The sequence below is a fragment of the Mastomys coucha genome, unplaced genomic scaffold (assembly GCF_008632895.1).
Source record: "Mastomys coucha isolate ucsf_1 unplaced genomic scaffold, UCSF_Mcou_1 pScaffold4, whole genome shotgun sequence".
NCBI classification, from domain to species: Eukaryota; Metazoa; Chordata; class Mammalia; order Rodentia; family Muridae; genus Mastomys; species Mastomys coucha.
Window position 1 is genome coordinate 1,358,348 of NW_022196910.1, and position 13,101 is coordinate 1,371,448.

Genomic DNA, 13,101 nt, shown 5'->3' on the forward strand with positions numbered 1-13,101 from the left:
TTGAGCAGATCACACCTTTTGCAGTTCCTGAAATGTTTTCTAAGGGTTTCAACCTGCCTCTCCCACCTTCTGCTGTGGCTGCTGTGCTGGGACCCAAAGCGGCTGGAGACACTCAGGGTCCAAGGTTTCTTATGCAGGTGCAGGTTGTGGCCCCAAAGTCCTGTGTCCTCCCTCTGCTCCTACTCAGCAGTCACGTCCCCCAGATGCCTACAGTGAGAAAGCCTGGGGACAAAGGACACACCGTGCTTACAGTGGGAGTCTCCTCAGCTCATTGTGACTTGTGTCTCACACACACTTCTGTGTCACACACAGGGCCCAGGACTGTAGTAAGGACCCTGGGAATGCACCAGCCCAGCTCCTGTCCACTGCTACTCGGGTACCCAGGGCTACCCCAGACCCTGCTGAGAGGCTCCCAGTCACTTCGGGAGCCCTGTCCCTGCCCCCTTCCATCCCACCAGGAACTTCCGGCCCAGGAGGCCACCTGCCAGGAGAAGCCATGTCCCCATGTCTCCATGTCCCCTAGAGGTTCCTCTACCCTGCCTTGCCATGCTGGACATCTGCTTGCTGGAGGGCTGGCTGCCCTGGATCCTAGGAGTGCCTCTCAGGACACCACAGCCACTCTGCTGCTCTGCAGGGGAAGTCGCCTGTGGCAGGGGTAGTGGATTGTGAATGCTCAGACATTAGATGGGGCCAGGTCATGATCCACTAGCCTGTCCCAACTAAGTTCCTCCCCAGTGTAACCTCTGCCGGTCACAGTTAGGACACTGTTGAAAGAGGGGACAGAGGGCACTTTGTGGGACTTAGCCAACTGACCCCTTGGACATGTGGTAAGACAGGCTGCAGCTCTCTTGCCACCTGTCCACTGGGACCCTGTGTCTTCCTTCACAGAACACGTTTGAGCTCATAGCCTTTGCCCTGTGTGCCGAGGCAGGCCCTCAGGATTGTGTCCAGACAGAAAGGCCTAATGCAACAGAAGACTCAGATCAAACTTGGCTAGTCTGAACTGGGCTTGGAACATGGGGACCCTTTGATCCTGACCTCCCCAACCTTCCCATCACACTCAAACTGATCGACAGGACACAAGTGACTGGGTGGACTGGCATTTTTACACTCTATCCCTGAGCCTGACAAGATCAACCTCTTTGTCCTGGAGTGACCTCTTAGCCCCTGTTGCTATGGCAACCCTAGGGCCCTCAAAACAACCACCAATGAAATCCAAGTGCCTTTAGAGTTATTAAAAGACAGAAGGGGTGTACTCCAGCAGGGTTAGAGTTCACAAAGTATCAGTACATTACATTGGGGTTCCCCAGTCCCAACCACCTCTATCCTTACCTGCTATGTTTGACTGAAATCCAATTAAACAAGCTGATTTAATACAAACGTCAGACTTTTAGGTATTATTATTCCCAAAGGAGGGGTGGGGTGGGCGTTGGAGTGGCTGGGTTCCTCCTTTGAGGTTGGGAAGCTGTATGGCTCTGACAGCAAGGGTGACCAGGAAGAGAAGTTGCTGGTGGCAGAGCTAGTCATGGTGATACACACGGCAGCCCAGCACTGGAGGCGGGGGGAGGGGACCAGCCCCAGCTATGTAACAAACTGGACATGACACTGAAATGTTTATAGACTTGGAGCTGAGGCTGGGGTTCACCTTCCATGCAGGAAGACAATTCTATCCCCAGCACCTCAGACACTTGGTGTCACCAACAGGTATGTGATAGTAATTTTTCCCATGGCCACACAGCAGGGCAGGACAAGACTGGGAAAGTTCACTGAGGACAATCCAAGTGCTCTGTGTTAGACAGAGGCACCGGGGACTTCCTAAGTGGCCTGCCAACAGGAACCCAGGAAAGCGAAGGCCCTGGGCTGTGCTGCCTCAGCTGTATTCCTCCCTAAATAGAAGTCACTAGAGTACTTGTCTAAAAGACTCCAACCTGCCTTCTTATAATTTATTATTTGAGCCATTACTTTTTAACAGAAATTCATGTAGCTCAGGCTGGTCTCAAACTTACTATGTAGCTGAAGCTGACCTTGAACTCTGGATTCTTCTGCTTCCCACTTGGGGGTGCTGGGTGACAAGTGTAAGCCACCATTGCCCATCTTTGCACCTCCCTTGCCCCTGGCCTAGGCCTGCTCACTTCAGAGTCTCACCTCCTGGTTTCTGTTCCCACAATGTCCCATCCTCCAGGGTGCTAGAGGTGAGGGGTACCCCTGGGAAAGTCCCAGCTCCACTCTGGGACTGGCTTGTCTGCCTAAGGCTGACACCTCCTCTTTCAAGAGGGCCTGGACTGCTGCCATAGGCACCTGCCTAGCTTTGGGGGCTGAGTTTTCTGGGGCTAGGCCCTGTATACATATATAGTGGTTCACACATGTGTCCTCCTGGTGCCCTCTGGGCTGGACCTTGTGTCCCAATCTCAGACTGTCATGAGTGCTTCCCAGTATCCTGAAAGCTGCTTGACAATCCTGTTCCACCGGTGAGAAAATAAATCAGAGGCCGGGCAGTGGTGGCACACGCCTTTAATCCCAGAACTTGGGAGGCAGAGGCAGGCGGATTTCTGGGTTCGAGGCCAGCCTGCTCTACAGAGTGAGTTCCAGGACAGCCAGGGCTACACAGAGAACCCCTGTCTTGAACAAAAACAAAAGAGAAATGAATCAAAGAGGGCAAGCAGCCCCCCACAATCACACAGCACCAAGGTTGTATCGTAGATCTAGATTCTAGTCTAGGTGTTACCTCCATCTCAGAGGGTCCTTGGAGAAAAGAACTTCAGTCTCCAACCTACCTGTGTACATGCACCGCATACAGGACATCAAGAGCAACTCCAGTCACCCACAGGTAGCTACTGAAACAGCAATTCCTTCCTGGCCCATTCATCTCACCCTCGACAGCACTCAGGAGACTGGCTGGAGCAGCTCCCTGGGCCCAGGAAGAAGCCTGGGCACTCAATGTTCTAGGCCAGAAGACAGATGCCTTGTACAGGTGCACTTTATGGTCCAAACAAGAAAACATATTCCCAACTTGTGGTCCAATCCAGTTATCCCAGCTATTTGGGGGACTGAGGCAGCCCCACCTAGAATCCCCAGCAATGGGGGTAGGGGTATGGTGGAGCTTCTACTTAGAATCTACAGTGAGGGACTGGGGTGGTCGGTGGAGAGAACCTGCTTAAAACCCCCTTGAGGATGCTAGGGTCGTGGTCAGAGGTTGGAGGTCCTGCGTAGAGTGCGTCCAATGAGGGCTGGGGGCGAGGTTATTAGTTTCCTAGCTTGTGGAACCCTGAGTGTATCTGGAGAAAGCTCAAAGATGAAGTGCATAGTCAAGAGCTCCCACGTTTGGTCAGCTGGAGATGGGTCAGTGGTTAAGAGCCTGTTCAGCAGACTTTGGCCCAACACAACTCCAGCTCCAGTTGCCCATTGTCTTCTCAGGCAACTCCACACACGTGCTTGCACATACAATTAAAAATAAAAGTAGCCAGGTGTGGTGTTGTTCACCTGTAACCCCAGTGCTGGAGAGGCAGAGGCAAGTGGACCTTTGTGGCTATCCTGGTCTACACAGCTAGAGTTACACAAGAAGACAGTTTCAAGAGGGAGAGAAGTGAGAGACTGAGCAAGAAGAGTGAGCACAGGGTCTTGGTTTTGTTGGAGGCCAGCAGTCGGACTGGTCACTTAGCAGCCTCCCATCTGCTAGGAACCTCTCTGTATGAGTGAACTGTTACCCAATGAGTCTACAGGGCATGTCTGTTCCCTATCTTTTTGGGAGGGTGGTACCCTGAAATGTGTTCAGGAGGTGACTCGTCTCCTACCTGAGGTTTCTGAATCAAAGAGGGGTTGTCAAGCTCACATGGCGCTCCTAGTCCTGAAGACTATCCTCAAGCCTTTTCGCTTTTGATAGTCTGGCTGTGTAAACCAGATCTCAGCCCTCGGAGTACTGAGATAATAGGCATGACCTTGTTGGTATTTCTGAGGGAGGCCATTGTCAGGGAGAGCTGTCCACTGGAGAACAGGGAGCATGGAGCTGATCTGTCCCACGAGGCTTCAACTATCAGGTCCTTGATTGGTAATATCCCAACCCATCTGGGATACAACACCCACAATCTGAATTCCTAAGACCCTGGTAGCTCAAAAAACTGCTTTTGGTGTTACAGTGGCACCGTATGGCCCCTAAGACCGTGAGGTCACCTAACTCACTGTCATTGGCTGAAATCTACCAGGATCCCCAGGCAACCATACAATACTACTAAATTAAAACAAAAAGCTGGGGTAGTGGCACATGCCCATCATCCCGATACTCAGGAGCAGGAAGATCACGAACTCTAGGTCATACTTGGCCACAAGGCTAGCTGAGGCTACCTGGAAAAAAACAAAACAAACAAAACAGAACAAAGGGGTTGTGTTGCTGTCCCGCCCGCAGCTCAGGTCTCCATGAAGATAGGCAGCCATTTCTGTGATCAGATAGCAGACTGTGTGACCCCACAGCACCCCCATGTGCACAAGAGGGGAAGGTATTCTCAGGACTGCCTGGCCACTGCCAAGGTCTAACTTTAGCCTTCCCACCACCTCCAACACTCCCTACCCAGTTACTTCCACATTTCTTTTTGTTTTTGTGTTGTTTTTTCGAGACAGGGTTTCTCAGTGTAGCCCTGGCTGTCCTACAACTCACTCTGTAGACCAGGCTGGCCTCAAACTCAGAAATCCGCCTGCCTCTGCCTCCCCAAGTGCTGGGATTAAAGGTGTGCTGTGCCACCACTGCCCAGCTTCCACATGCTTCTTGTAACCAAGTTCTCCTGGTCTATTCACTGGTCCTCTGAGGTTGTGGGCTCCATGAAACACAAGAGGCCTGTACACAGTAAGATCTCAGTAGCCTAAAATGACAGTAGTCTCACCTTAGTCTCATTCTTGGACAGAGCTTATTCTGTGTACTAGTTTCCCAAACACACCACAGCAATGGGGTGGAGGGGTTTATACAGCAGCTGTGGGCCTTGTCCTGTTCAGGCACCCACTGTTCCTGAGCACCCTAGGGCTACAAAGCTCCCCAAGGCCTGCCAGTTTACTGCCTCCCCCCCCCCCCCCCCCCCCCCCCCCCCCCCCCCCCCGTTCATCCATGCTAGCTCTAATCCACTACAAACACTAATACTGCATAGTAACTCCTATGCCCTGTCTGCAACCCAGCTCCACCCCTGCACTGCTCCAGTGGGCAGGGAATCCATGTCTATAGCTCAGATAGTGGAGCACACGCAACTCCTGCCCAGCCTCTCCCCAACCTACCCCAAAGGTGATGCTGCTCTACCTCGGCCACTTTTAGCCAGTTGCCTGAGGAGCTGTCAGACTTCACAGCCTCTCGAAAGTCCAGGACATCCCAGCACTACCACCCACTAAGCAGAGGCTCAGGAGTGACTGGAAGCCCCAGAACCCTCTCTGGTGGGGACCCTGAAACATAGCTAACAGGAGCTTGACCTAGCCCCAGCAGCAGGACACAGACACAGCCAATGAACGAGATCACTTTATTGGGTTTGAGCCAGGGGAGGTGACACTATTTTTCCAGACTTCAAAGGAGGCTGCTATAGCACAGGTCACCTGACCATCTTAAACAGCAATAAAAAAGTAAAATAGAAACCTTTATTTAGAATTAAAGCCAACACTTCAGTGTGACAAACACAGCATTCAGCTCGAAGAAGCACCCCGCTAATGGAGTGAGCGTTTATTCTGCACAATCACATGTGGACAAACCCGGGAGAGGGCGCAGGGACACTGGGCAGGACAGGCACCTAGTCCTCCTCACCCGGGTCATCTCTCTCCAGCGTGTAGACCATGAAGCAAGCGTCGGGTCTCTTGGGGACAAGGGGATGCCCGGGTCTCACAATCTCAAAGCCAAGAAAGCTGAAGGTTCGGAGTAGGGCGGCTGTGGGGGAACACAGGGTCAGAGCTCTGGTTGCCAGAGCTTCCCTGCCCAGGACCCTACAGCAATACCCACCTCTGTCCTCACGGTTCTTGGGGAAGCAGATGAAAACATGGTCGGCCCGGAGTTGCTCCTCTGCAAACTCTAGGAGAGCTGCAAAACTGAATGAAGCATGGAGCCATTAGCGACCTGTGCCCAGGTCCCCAGATCCCCTACAGCCCCAAGGGAAGTGGCCTACCTGTCCTTGCTGCCCTCAGGCAGAGGCCCAGCTGGGAGCTCGATGTAGAGGCCACCACCACTCCACACCGCCCTCCAGGTGACCTGCTTGGCCTCCGTGAGCGTGGACTGGATGCTCAGGACCCTGGTCTTGTCGTTAGACGTCGGCTCCTCTGTCACATTCAGCCGCTCGTCCTGGGGGAACAGGGTTGTCAGGATGGGCAGCTTACTGTGCCAGTGACAGGCACCCCGGGCTGTCCACAGGTACTCACGGAGTACAGGATGCTAGCTGAAAGACTGTGATCCCGCTGACTGTTCCCTCGCCCACCTGGGATCTTCAGGGGTGGGTGAGGGACATCAGGAGCACCACCGAGGCCCCGGACCCAGGTTACTACAGCAATGAAGGGCAACCCTAGAACTGCAGAACACAATGCTCACGTGGCAGCACAGGCAACAGTAAGTGCCTGGGCTTCCCAGGGCTTTCCACCCAGGAGCCGTCGAGGACAGTCAACCCAGGTCACCGCCCCTCACCTTTGTGGTTCTGCCCTTTCGGAGCAAGGCAGGGCACCAAGAGGGCCTCGAGCAGTGACATCTCCAGGTCACTTGCTCCTTCCCACACTCTGGTCAGCAGCTACCAGTGGCCCCAAAGCTCTACGTCACCCACCTCTACTCATGCTCTGGAGTCAAACAACTCCAAGCCTCCCTCTCCTACTGCCACTCCACAGGACTCTGCAAAGCCTACATCCAGGTTCCCACTACCTACACCTATGCCCTTCCCAGACTAGTCCCCATTCTGTACCCTTCAAGTGAGACCCTCCATCCCACCAACTGCAGACTTTAAAAAAAAAAATTTACTTTTATTTATGAGTATGCTGTCGCTCTTTTCAGACACACCAGAAGAGGGCATCAGGTCCCATTACAGATGGTTGTGAGCCACCATGTGGGTGCTGGGAATTGAACTCAGGACCTCTGGAAGAGCAGTCAGTGCTCTTAACCACTGAGCCATCTCTCCAGCCCTACTGCAGACTTTTTACTGCCAAGTGGACCAAGGATTCATAAGGTTACTCCATATCACACCCTCCCACCCCCAACCACACTACCTCCATGGCCCCCCAAGACAGCTCTGTGAGCCCCTGAACCTGACCACTTTCATGGTCCCTTCTAATCCTGACCAAAGTCCCTCCAAATTATTGGAGCCCTCAGAATGCAATCACCAAATCCAACCTAAACCTAGTCGCAGCCTCTCCACCTGTGACTTCCTAAGTCGACACAAGCTTCTTTCTCAACACCCCAAATCTGATCCCACACTCTCCCACCATGCTGTGAGTCCTCAACATGGACCCTAACACATAATAGGGTCCCTCCCCAACAGCACCCAAAACCCGAGTACTCTGCAAAGAACTCCAAAACCCAAGACGAGCCCCTCCTCCACAGAACACACGCTTTATTACCCACCCCCCTCCATGTAACCACCTACACGTCGACGCCTGACATCAGAAAACTAGATCCGAGACGCAGACCCCCAAATTCGAGTCTCCAATCTCTTCCCAGACCTCTCCCCAAATCTCAGGCTCAACTCCGAAACCCCCGAATCCGACACGAACCCCAAATCGGATCCTACATTTTCGCAAAATATTTCCCATCCTCCAACCAAACCAACCCCTACTCCTCAACCTGAGACTCCCTAAAATCCACTCGAATCCCAAACCCGAGTCCGCCACCCGCTCCACAGGCCCCGCCCCGCCCCGCCCCCGGCGCGATCGTGGCCGCCACAAAGGGGCGGATCTCGCGCTGCCGAGACTTATCTGGCGCCCGGAGGCCGACCCCGCTCCAGGCCTGCGCGTACCGCGCTTCCCTCTAGGCCTCCGCGGACGCTGTTTCTGGAAGCTTCCCGGCGGAGGGGGCAGGGCTCTCACCTCTCGCTGCTGCAGCCGCCGCGGCTGTGCTGACTAAGAAGCGGCATGGTGCGGCTGGCGTGAAGCGTGGCGCTGCGTTTGTCCCCTTCTTTCTCTCTGGCGAAGCAGTGGCTGTTGAGAATCCGCTGCAGGGAGGATTTCACCATCCGGCCGCTGGGGTCCGAAACCAGCAAAAACCTCCGCTGCACGTCCCGCGCCGCCGCCGCTGCTCGCCGTTCGCAAAATGGCGCCGGCGCCGACGCCCACTTTTATATGCGTCGTCCCCGCAGGCCACGCCCCCCACACGCAGGCGTAAACGCAGCCGCGTGATGCGACGGAGGAACGGGGTGGGGCCGCAGTGGCTGCCCAAGAAAAGCAAACGCGTCCCACCTGCACCGGCTTCCGATTAGCGAAAGGAAAGAAACAGACAGGAGGTTTCTGTTGATGATTGGTTGGGGGTAGGAGAATCCCGCCCCCGCAAGTTGCGTCACTCTGTGGGAGGAAAGACAGGAAAATCCAGACGCGTCCCGCCCCTACAGAACGCTAATTGGTCAATGTAGAAAAACGGACGTATTGGCTCTTTTCAGGATTGGTTGGACTTCTGGTGAGCCCGCCCTCGAGGTTTTATGTCGTATAGGGGTGGGGCTTCTGTGAAGCAGCCGGAGAAGACGTAAAGCCCTGTCTAGCTCCGTCCCCAAGGCTAGGGCTCTGCTCCTCGGCTTGTACCTGGGGCCCTTCATTTTGTCATCTGTCACCTTCTCCATCTTAACCATTATGGTCCCACGCCCCGCCCCAGGAAGACTGATTGTCAGGACATAGCTGTCAAAGATGTCTGAGGCTGAACCAGGCAGTTTGCTTGGTGCCCATCCCCCACGCGGCAAAATTATTCTAATGACCTTGTTTTAATGGGTATTACATTGGGACTCTTTGTTTTGAAAACAACTTACGATTTAAAAGAAAATCTTTCAAAAGTTAAGTATTCCAATCTAGAGAAATATTTTATGTCAAATTGGATTTTTTTTCTCGTTTTTTTTTTTTGTTTGTTTTAGCTTTTTGGTTTTGGTTTTGGTTTTGTTTTTTTTCCGAGACAGGGTTTCTCTGTATAGCTCTGGCTGTCCTAGAACTCACTCTGTAGACCAGGCTGGCCTTGAACTCAGAAATCTGCCTGCCTCTGCCTCCCAAGTGCTGGGTCTTTTAAAAAAAAAATTATTTATTATTATACATAAGTACACTGTAGCTATCTTCAGACACACCAGAACGGGGTGTAGGTTCTCATTATGGATGGTTGTGAGCCACCATGTGGTTGCTGGGATTTGAACTCAGGACCTTCGGAAGAGCAGTCAGTGCTCTCAACCACTGAGCCATCTCTCCATCTCTTTTTCTTAGTTAAAGAATTTCTTCTTAGCCGGGCAGTGGTGGCACATGCCTTTAATCCCAGCACTTGTGGGACGTTGTTTTGTGCTGTTTTGGTTTTAAGACAAAGTTTCTCTGGAGGTCCTGGAACTCACTCTGTAGACAAGGCTGGCCTCCAATTCACAGAGACGTACCTGCCTCTGTCTTCCAAGGACTGGAATAAAAGGCACATGCAGCCGCCACCCACTTAATCCTGTGTTCTCTGAGACTAAACTTGATCAAATATTGCCTATTCAAACAGCAGTTTGACTTATGCACCATCTTTCACTTCCAGGTTAAAATCAGAAATAAAGCCGGCCAGTGGTGGCACACTCCTTTAATCCCAGCACTTGGGAGGCAGAGACAGGCAGATTTCTGAGTTTGAGGCCAGCCTGGTCTACAGAGTGAGTTCCAGGACAGCCAGGGCTATACAGAAAAACCCTGACTCAAAACAACAACAACAAATCAGAAATAGTTTCATCTTTGGAATACAATTTCAGTGTGAGTGGCAAAGCAAGAGTTCTTGCTGTTCAGTGGGCACAGATCCTGAATGGAGACTAAACCTCTGCTCTTGAGGGTTCACAACCTCCTGTAATTCCAGCTCCAGGGATCCAACACCCTCTTCTGGCCTCTGCAGGCGCCAGGCAGGCTCATGATTGGCCTGAGCAGACTAGATTGGTCAGAGTAGACCCTGTCTCCGGACAGTGGGAAACAATGTTAGATCTTTCCACGTTGGGGCTGGTGAGATGGCTGAGTGGGTAAAGGTGCTTTTTCAGGCAAGGGAGGAAAGCTGACCTTGACTATAAGGACCCAGAGAGTGGGCAGAGAGAACTGACCCCTGACTGTTGCCCTCTGACCTCCACATCTGTACACACAAACAACAAAGGCATAAAATGTAACAAAATGAGAAACTCAAATGAGAACCCATAGGTTAGTTTAAGATTTCTGTGTTGCTGTGGAGAGGAACCTCTGCTAAAACGGGCAACAGAAAGTTGAGAAAAGAGGAAGCACCTACCCGTAATAGGGTTGCTTTCTCCCCAGGATTTGTTTTTCATAATCATAGTGTCCATATTTGCAAGCACTCTCTCCAGCAGCAAGGAATTTGTGTCCAAGCACTGGGGGATAAGATCCCCCAGCTTATGTGGTGCTGGGCATGGAGCCCAGGGTCTTGAGGACTCTAGAAGAGTTTCATCCCTGAAACCGCCCCCCCTCCCTAGCACCTCACTGGGGATTCTAGGTGGAGGCTCCACCGTTGTCTTAGATTTTTAAAAACTTGCTTTTAGTAAGGGTTCTTACATATTTTAACCTCTCTTCTAGCACACCACCCACTAGAGGTAGGGGAAAAGAAAAGTTATTAGGACGAGGGAAGTGGACCTGTTTAGAAATAGGTCTTTGGAGCAAATCCCATCTGTGTTGTCAGGATATATACCAATAGTCCAGTTCAGTAGTGTCGGAATTGCAAACAGGAATCAGCAGCGGTGGCACGACCCAGCAGAAACAGCCAGGCCTTGGCTGAATCAGCACAAGCCAGCAGCAGCAGCCAGGACCAACAGGGACACCAGGAGAAAGTTCTCTGCCGTGCCTTTCTCAAGGAAGTGCAGATCAGTGAAGACTTGAGACCAAGCCTGATGGCCTTATTGAGTCCTATTTATACTCTCTCCAAACATTATGTGTCTTCCCATGGGCATTGTCTTACCATATGAGTCTGTATCAGCTGACGCCACTCTGCCAATCAGCCTGAGTCTGCAGAAGCAGCAAGAAGCCGATAGAACACCATCAGATTAGTAAGTCAGGACAGAGAACTCTGTAAAAGTCATTATTAAGATAATTCTTGGCCAGGCGGTGGTGGCGCACACCTTTAATCCCGGCACTTGGGAGGCAGAGGCAGGTGGATTTCTGAATTTGAGGCCAGCCTGGTCTACAGAGTGAGTTCCAGGACAGCCAGAACTATACAAAGAAACCCTGTCTCGGAAAACAAAAACAAACAAAAAAAGATAACTCCTCTCTCTCTCTCTCTTTCTCTCTCTCTCTCTCTCAAGATTTATTTATTTATTATATGTAAGTGTACACTGTAGTTGTCTTCAGACACCCCAGAAGAGGGCATCAGATCTCATTATGAATAATTGTCAGCCACCTTGTGGTTTTTGAACTCAGGACCTTCGGAAGAGCAGTCAGTGCTCTTAACCTCTGAGCCGTCTCTCCAGCCTCCCATTAGAAGTTTTTGGTGCTGTTTCTTGTTATGAAGTCATGACAAACGATAACCATTAAGGAACAGTAAGGCATAACAATACTATCTAGCATTGTCTACCATCTGCTGGGTCTTTTTAAATATCCTACGTCTTTTTATGTGTTTGCCTTAGCAAAACATCTTTTTATCTGTGTCTGTATCAGCTAAACGATCCTTTACATTTCTGTTTTAGCAAAACATCTTTTAAACTGTCTTTTAGGAAAACATTTTTTTACATGTCTGCCCCAGCAAAATACTATCTGACAGAACTGACTGTTTAAAGAAACTATAAGTTTTTACTTTATATCTCCCTGGTTTTTTTTTTTAAGATTTATTTATTTACTTATGTGAGTACACTATCACTGTTTTCAAACACACCAGAAGAGGGCATCAGGTCCCATTACAGATGGTTGTGAGCCACCATGTGTTTGCTGGGAATTGAACTCAGGACCTCTGCTGGCCCGCTTGCTCTGGCCCCACTTGCTCCGGCCTGAATTCACTGTAGCTGTCTTCAGACACACCAGGGCGTCAGATCTCATTATGGGTGGTTGTGAACTCAAGACCTTCAGAAGAGCAGTCAGTGCTCTTACCTGGTGAGCCATCTTGCCAGCCCTTGTTTTGCCTTTTTAATTATTGTGGAAGTCATCCGTGCCACACCACCTGTGTGGAAGTCAGAGGAGAGCTTGGGTAAGTAGGTTCAGATCTTTCTGCAGATGGGTCTTAGGGATTGAACTCTGGTCTGCAGACTTAGTAGATAGCATCTCTACCCACTGAGATGTCTTTCCAGCCTGTATTTGGGGTTCTAAAATATGGTCTACTTGCCAGGCAGTAAGAAACCCTATCTCGAAAAACCAATAAATAAATAAACAAACAAACAAATAAAATAAATATGGTCTACTTTAGAGTCCACTATGGCTTGAAACTAACTGTCTTTCTGCCTCATCATTCCAAATGCTAAGACTGATGCAGGATCCAGCAGGCCTCCTGGATCCAGTCCGCAGGCCTGCTGAGATGGGTCACTGTTAGTATGTCCCCCGGCTGGAGCCAGGGCAGAAAGAGCAAGGGGGCAGAAGCACAGGGGCTTGCTGCGAAGCCTGCTGACTCACATGGTAGAAGAAAAACTGACTCCAAAGTTGTCCTTTGACCCCTGTCTGCCACTCCCCCCGGATTTCTCTACAAACAAACACACACAAAATGAATGTCATTTAAACAAACTTAAGTAAACTAAGATTAAGCATGGCAGCACAAGCTGAGACAGGAGGATTATTGTAAATTGGAGTCCTGCCTGAACTACAGTGTGAGACTCTGTCTGAAAATAACTAAGAAAAGAAAACAAACTGGGTGGTGGCGCACGCCTTTAATCCCAGAGCTTGCACTTGGGAGGCAGAGGCAGGCAGATTTCTGAGTTGGAGATCAGCCTAGTCTACAGAGTGAGTTCCAAGACAGCCAGGACTACACAGAGATACCCTGTCTCGAAAAACCAAAAA

At 51.1% G+C, this 13,101-nt stretch overlaps 1 protein-coding gene across 1 annotated transcript; it reads right to left on the minus strand.

The window, feature by feature from the left end:
* Positions 1 to 5,470: 5,470 nt before the first annotated feature.
* Positions 5,471 to 8,261, minus strand: Oaz1 (ornithine decarboxylase antizyme 1). The gene is given in 6 exon segments (XM_031349893.1): positions 5,471 to 5,887; positions 5,960 to 6,045; positions 6,123 to 6,295; positions 6,373 to 6,459; positions 6,461 to 6,518; positions 8,017 to 8,261. Coding segments are annotated over 6 exon segments (684 nt in total). The 5' UTR covers positions 8,163 to 8,261; the 3' UTR covers positions 5,471 to 5,753.
* Positions 8,262 to 13,101: the final 4,840 nt, after the last annotated feature.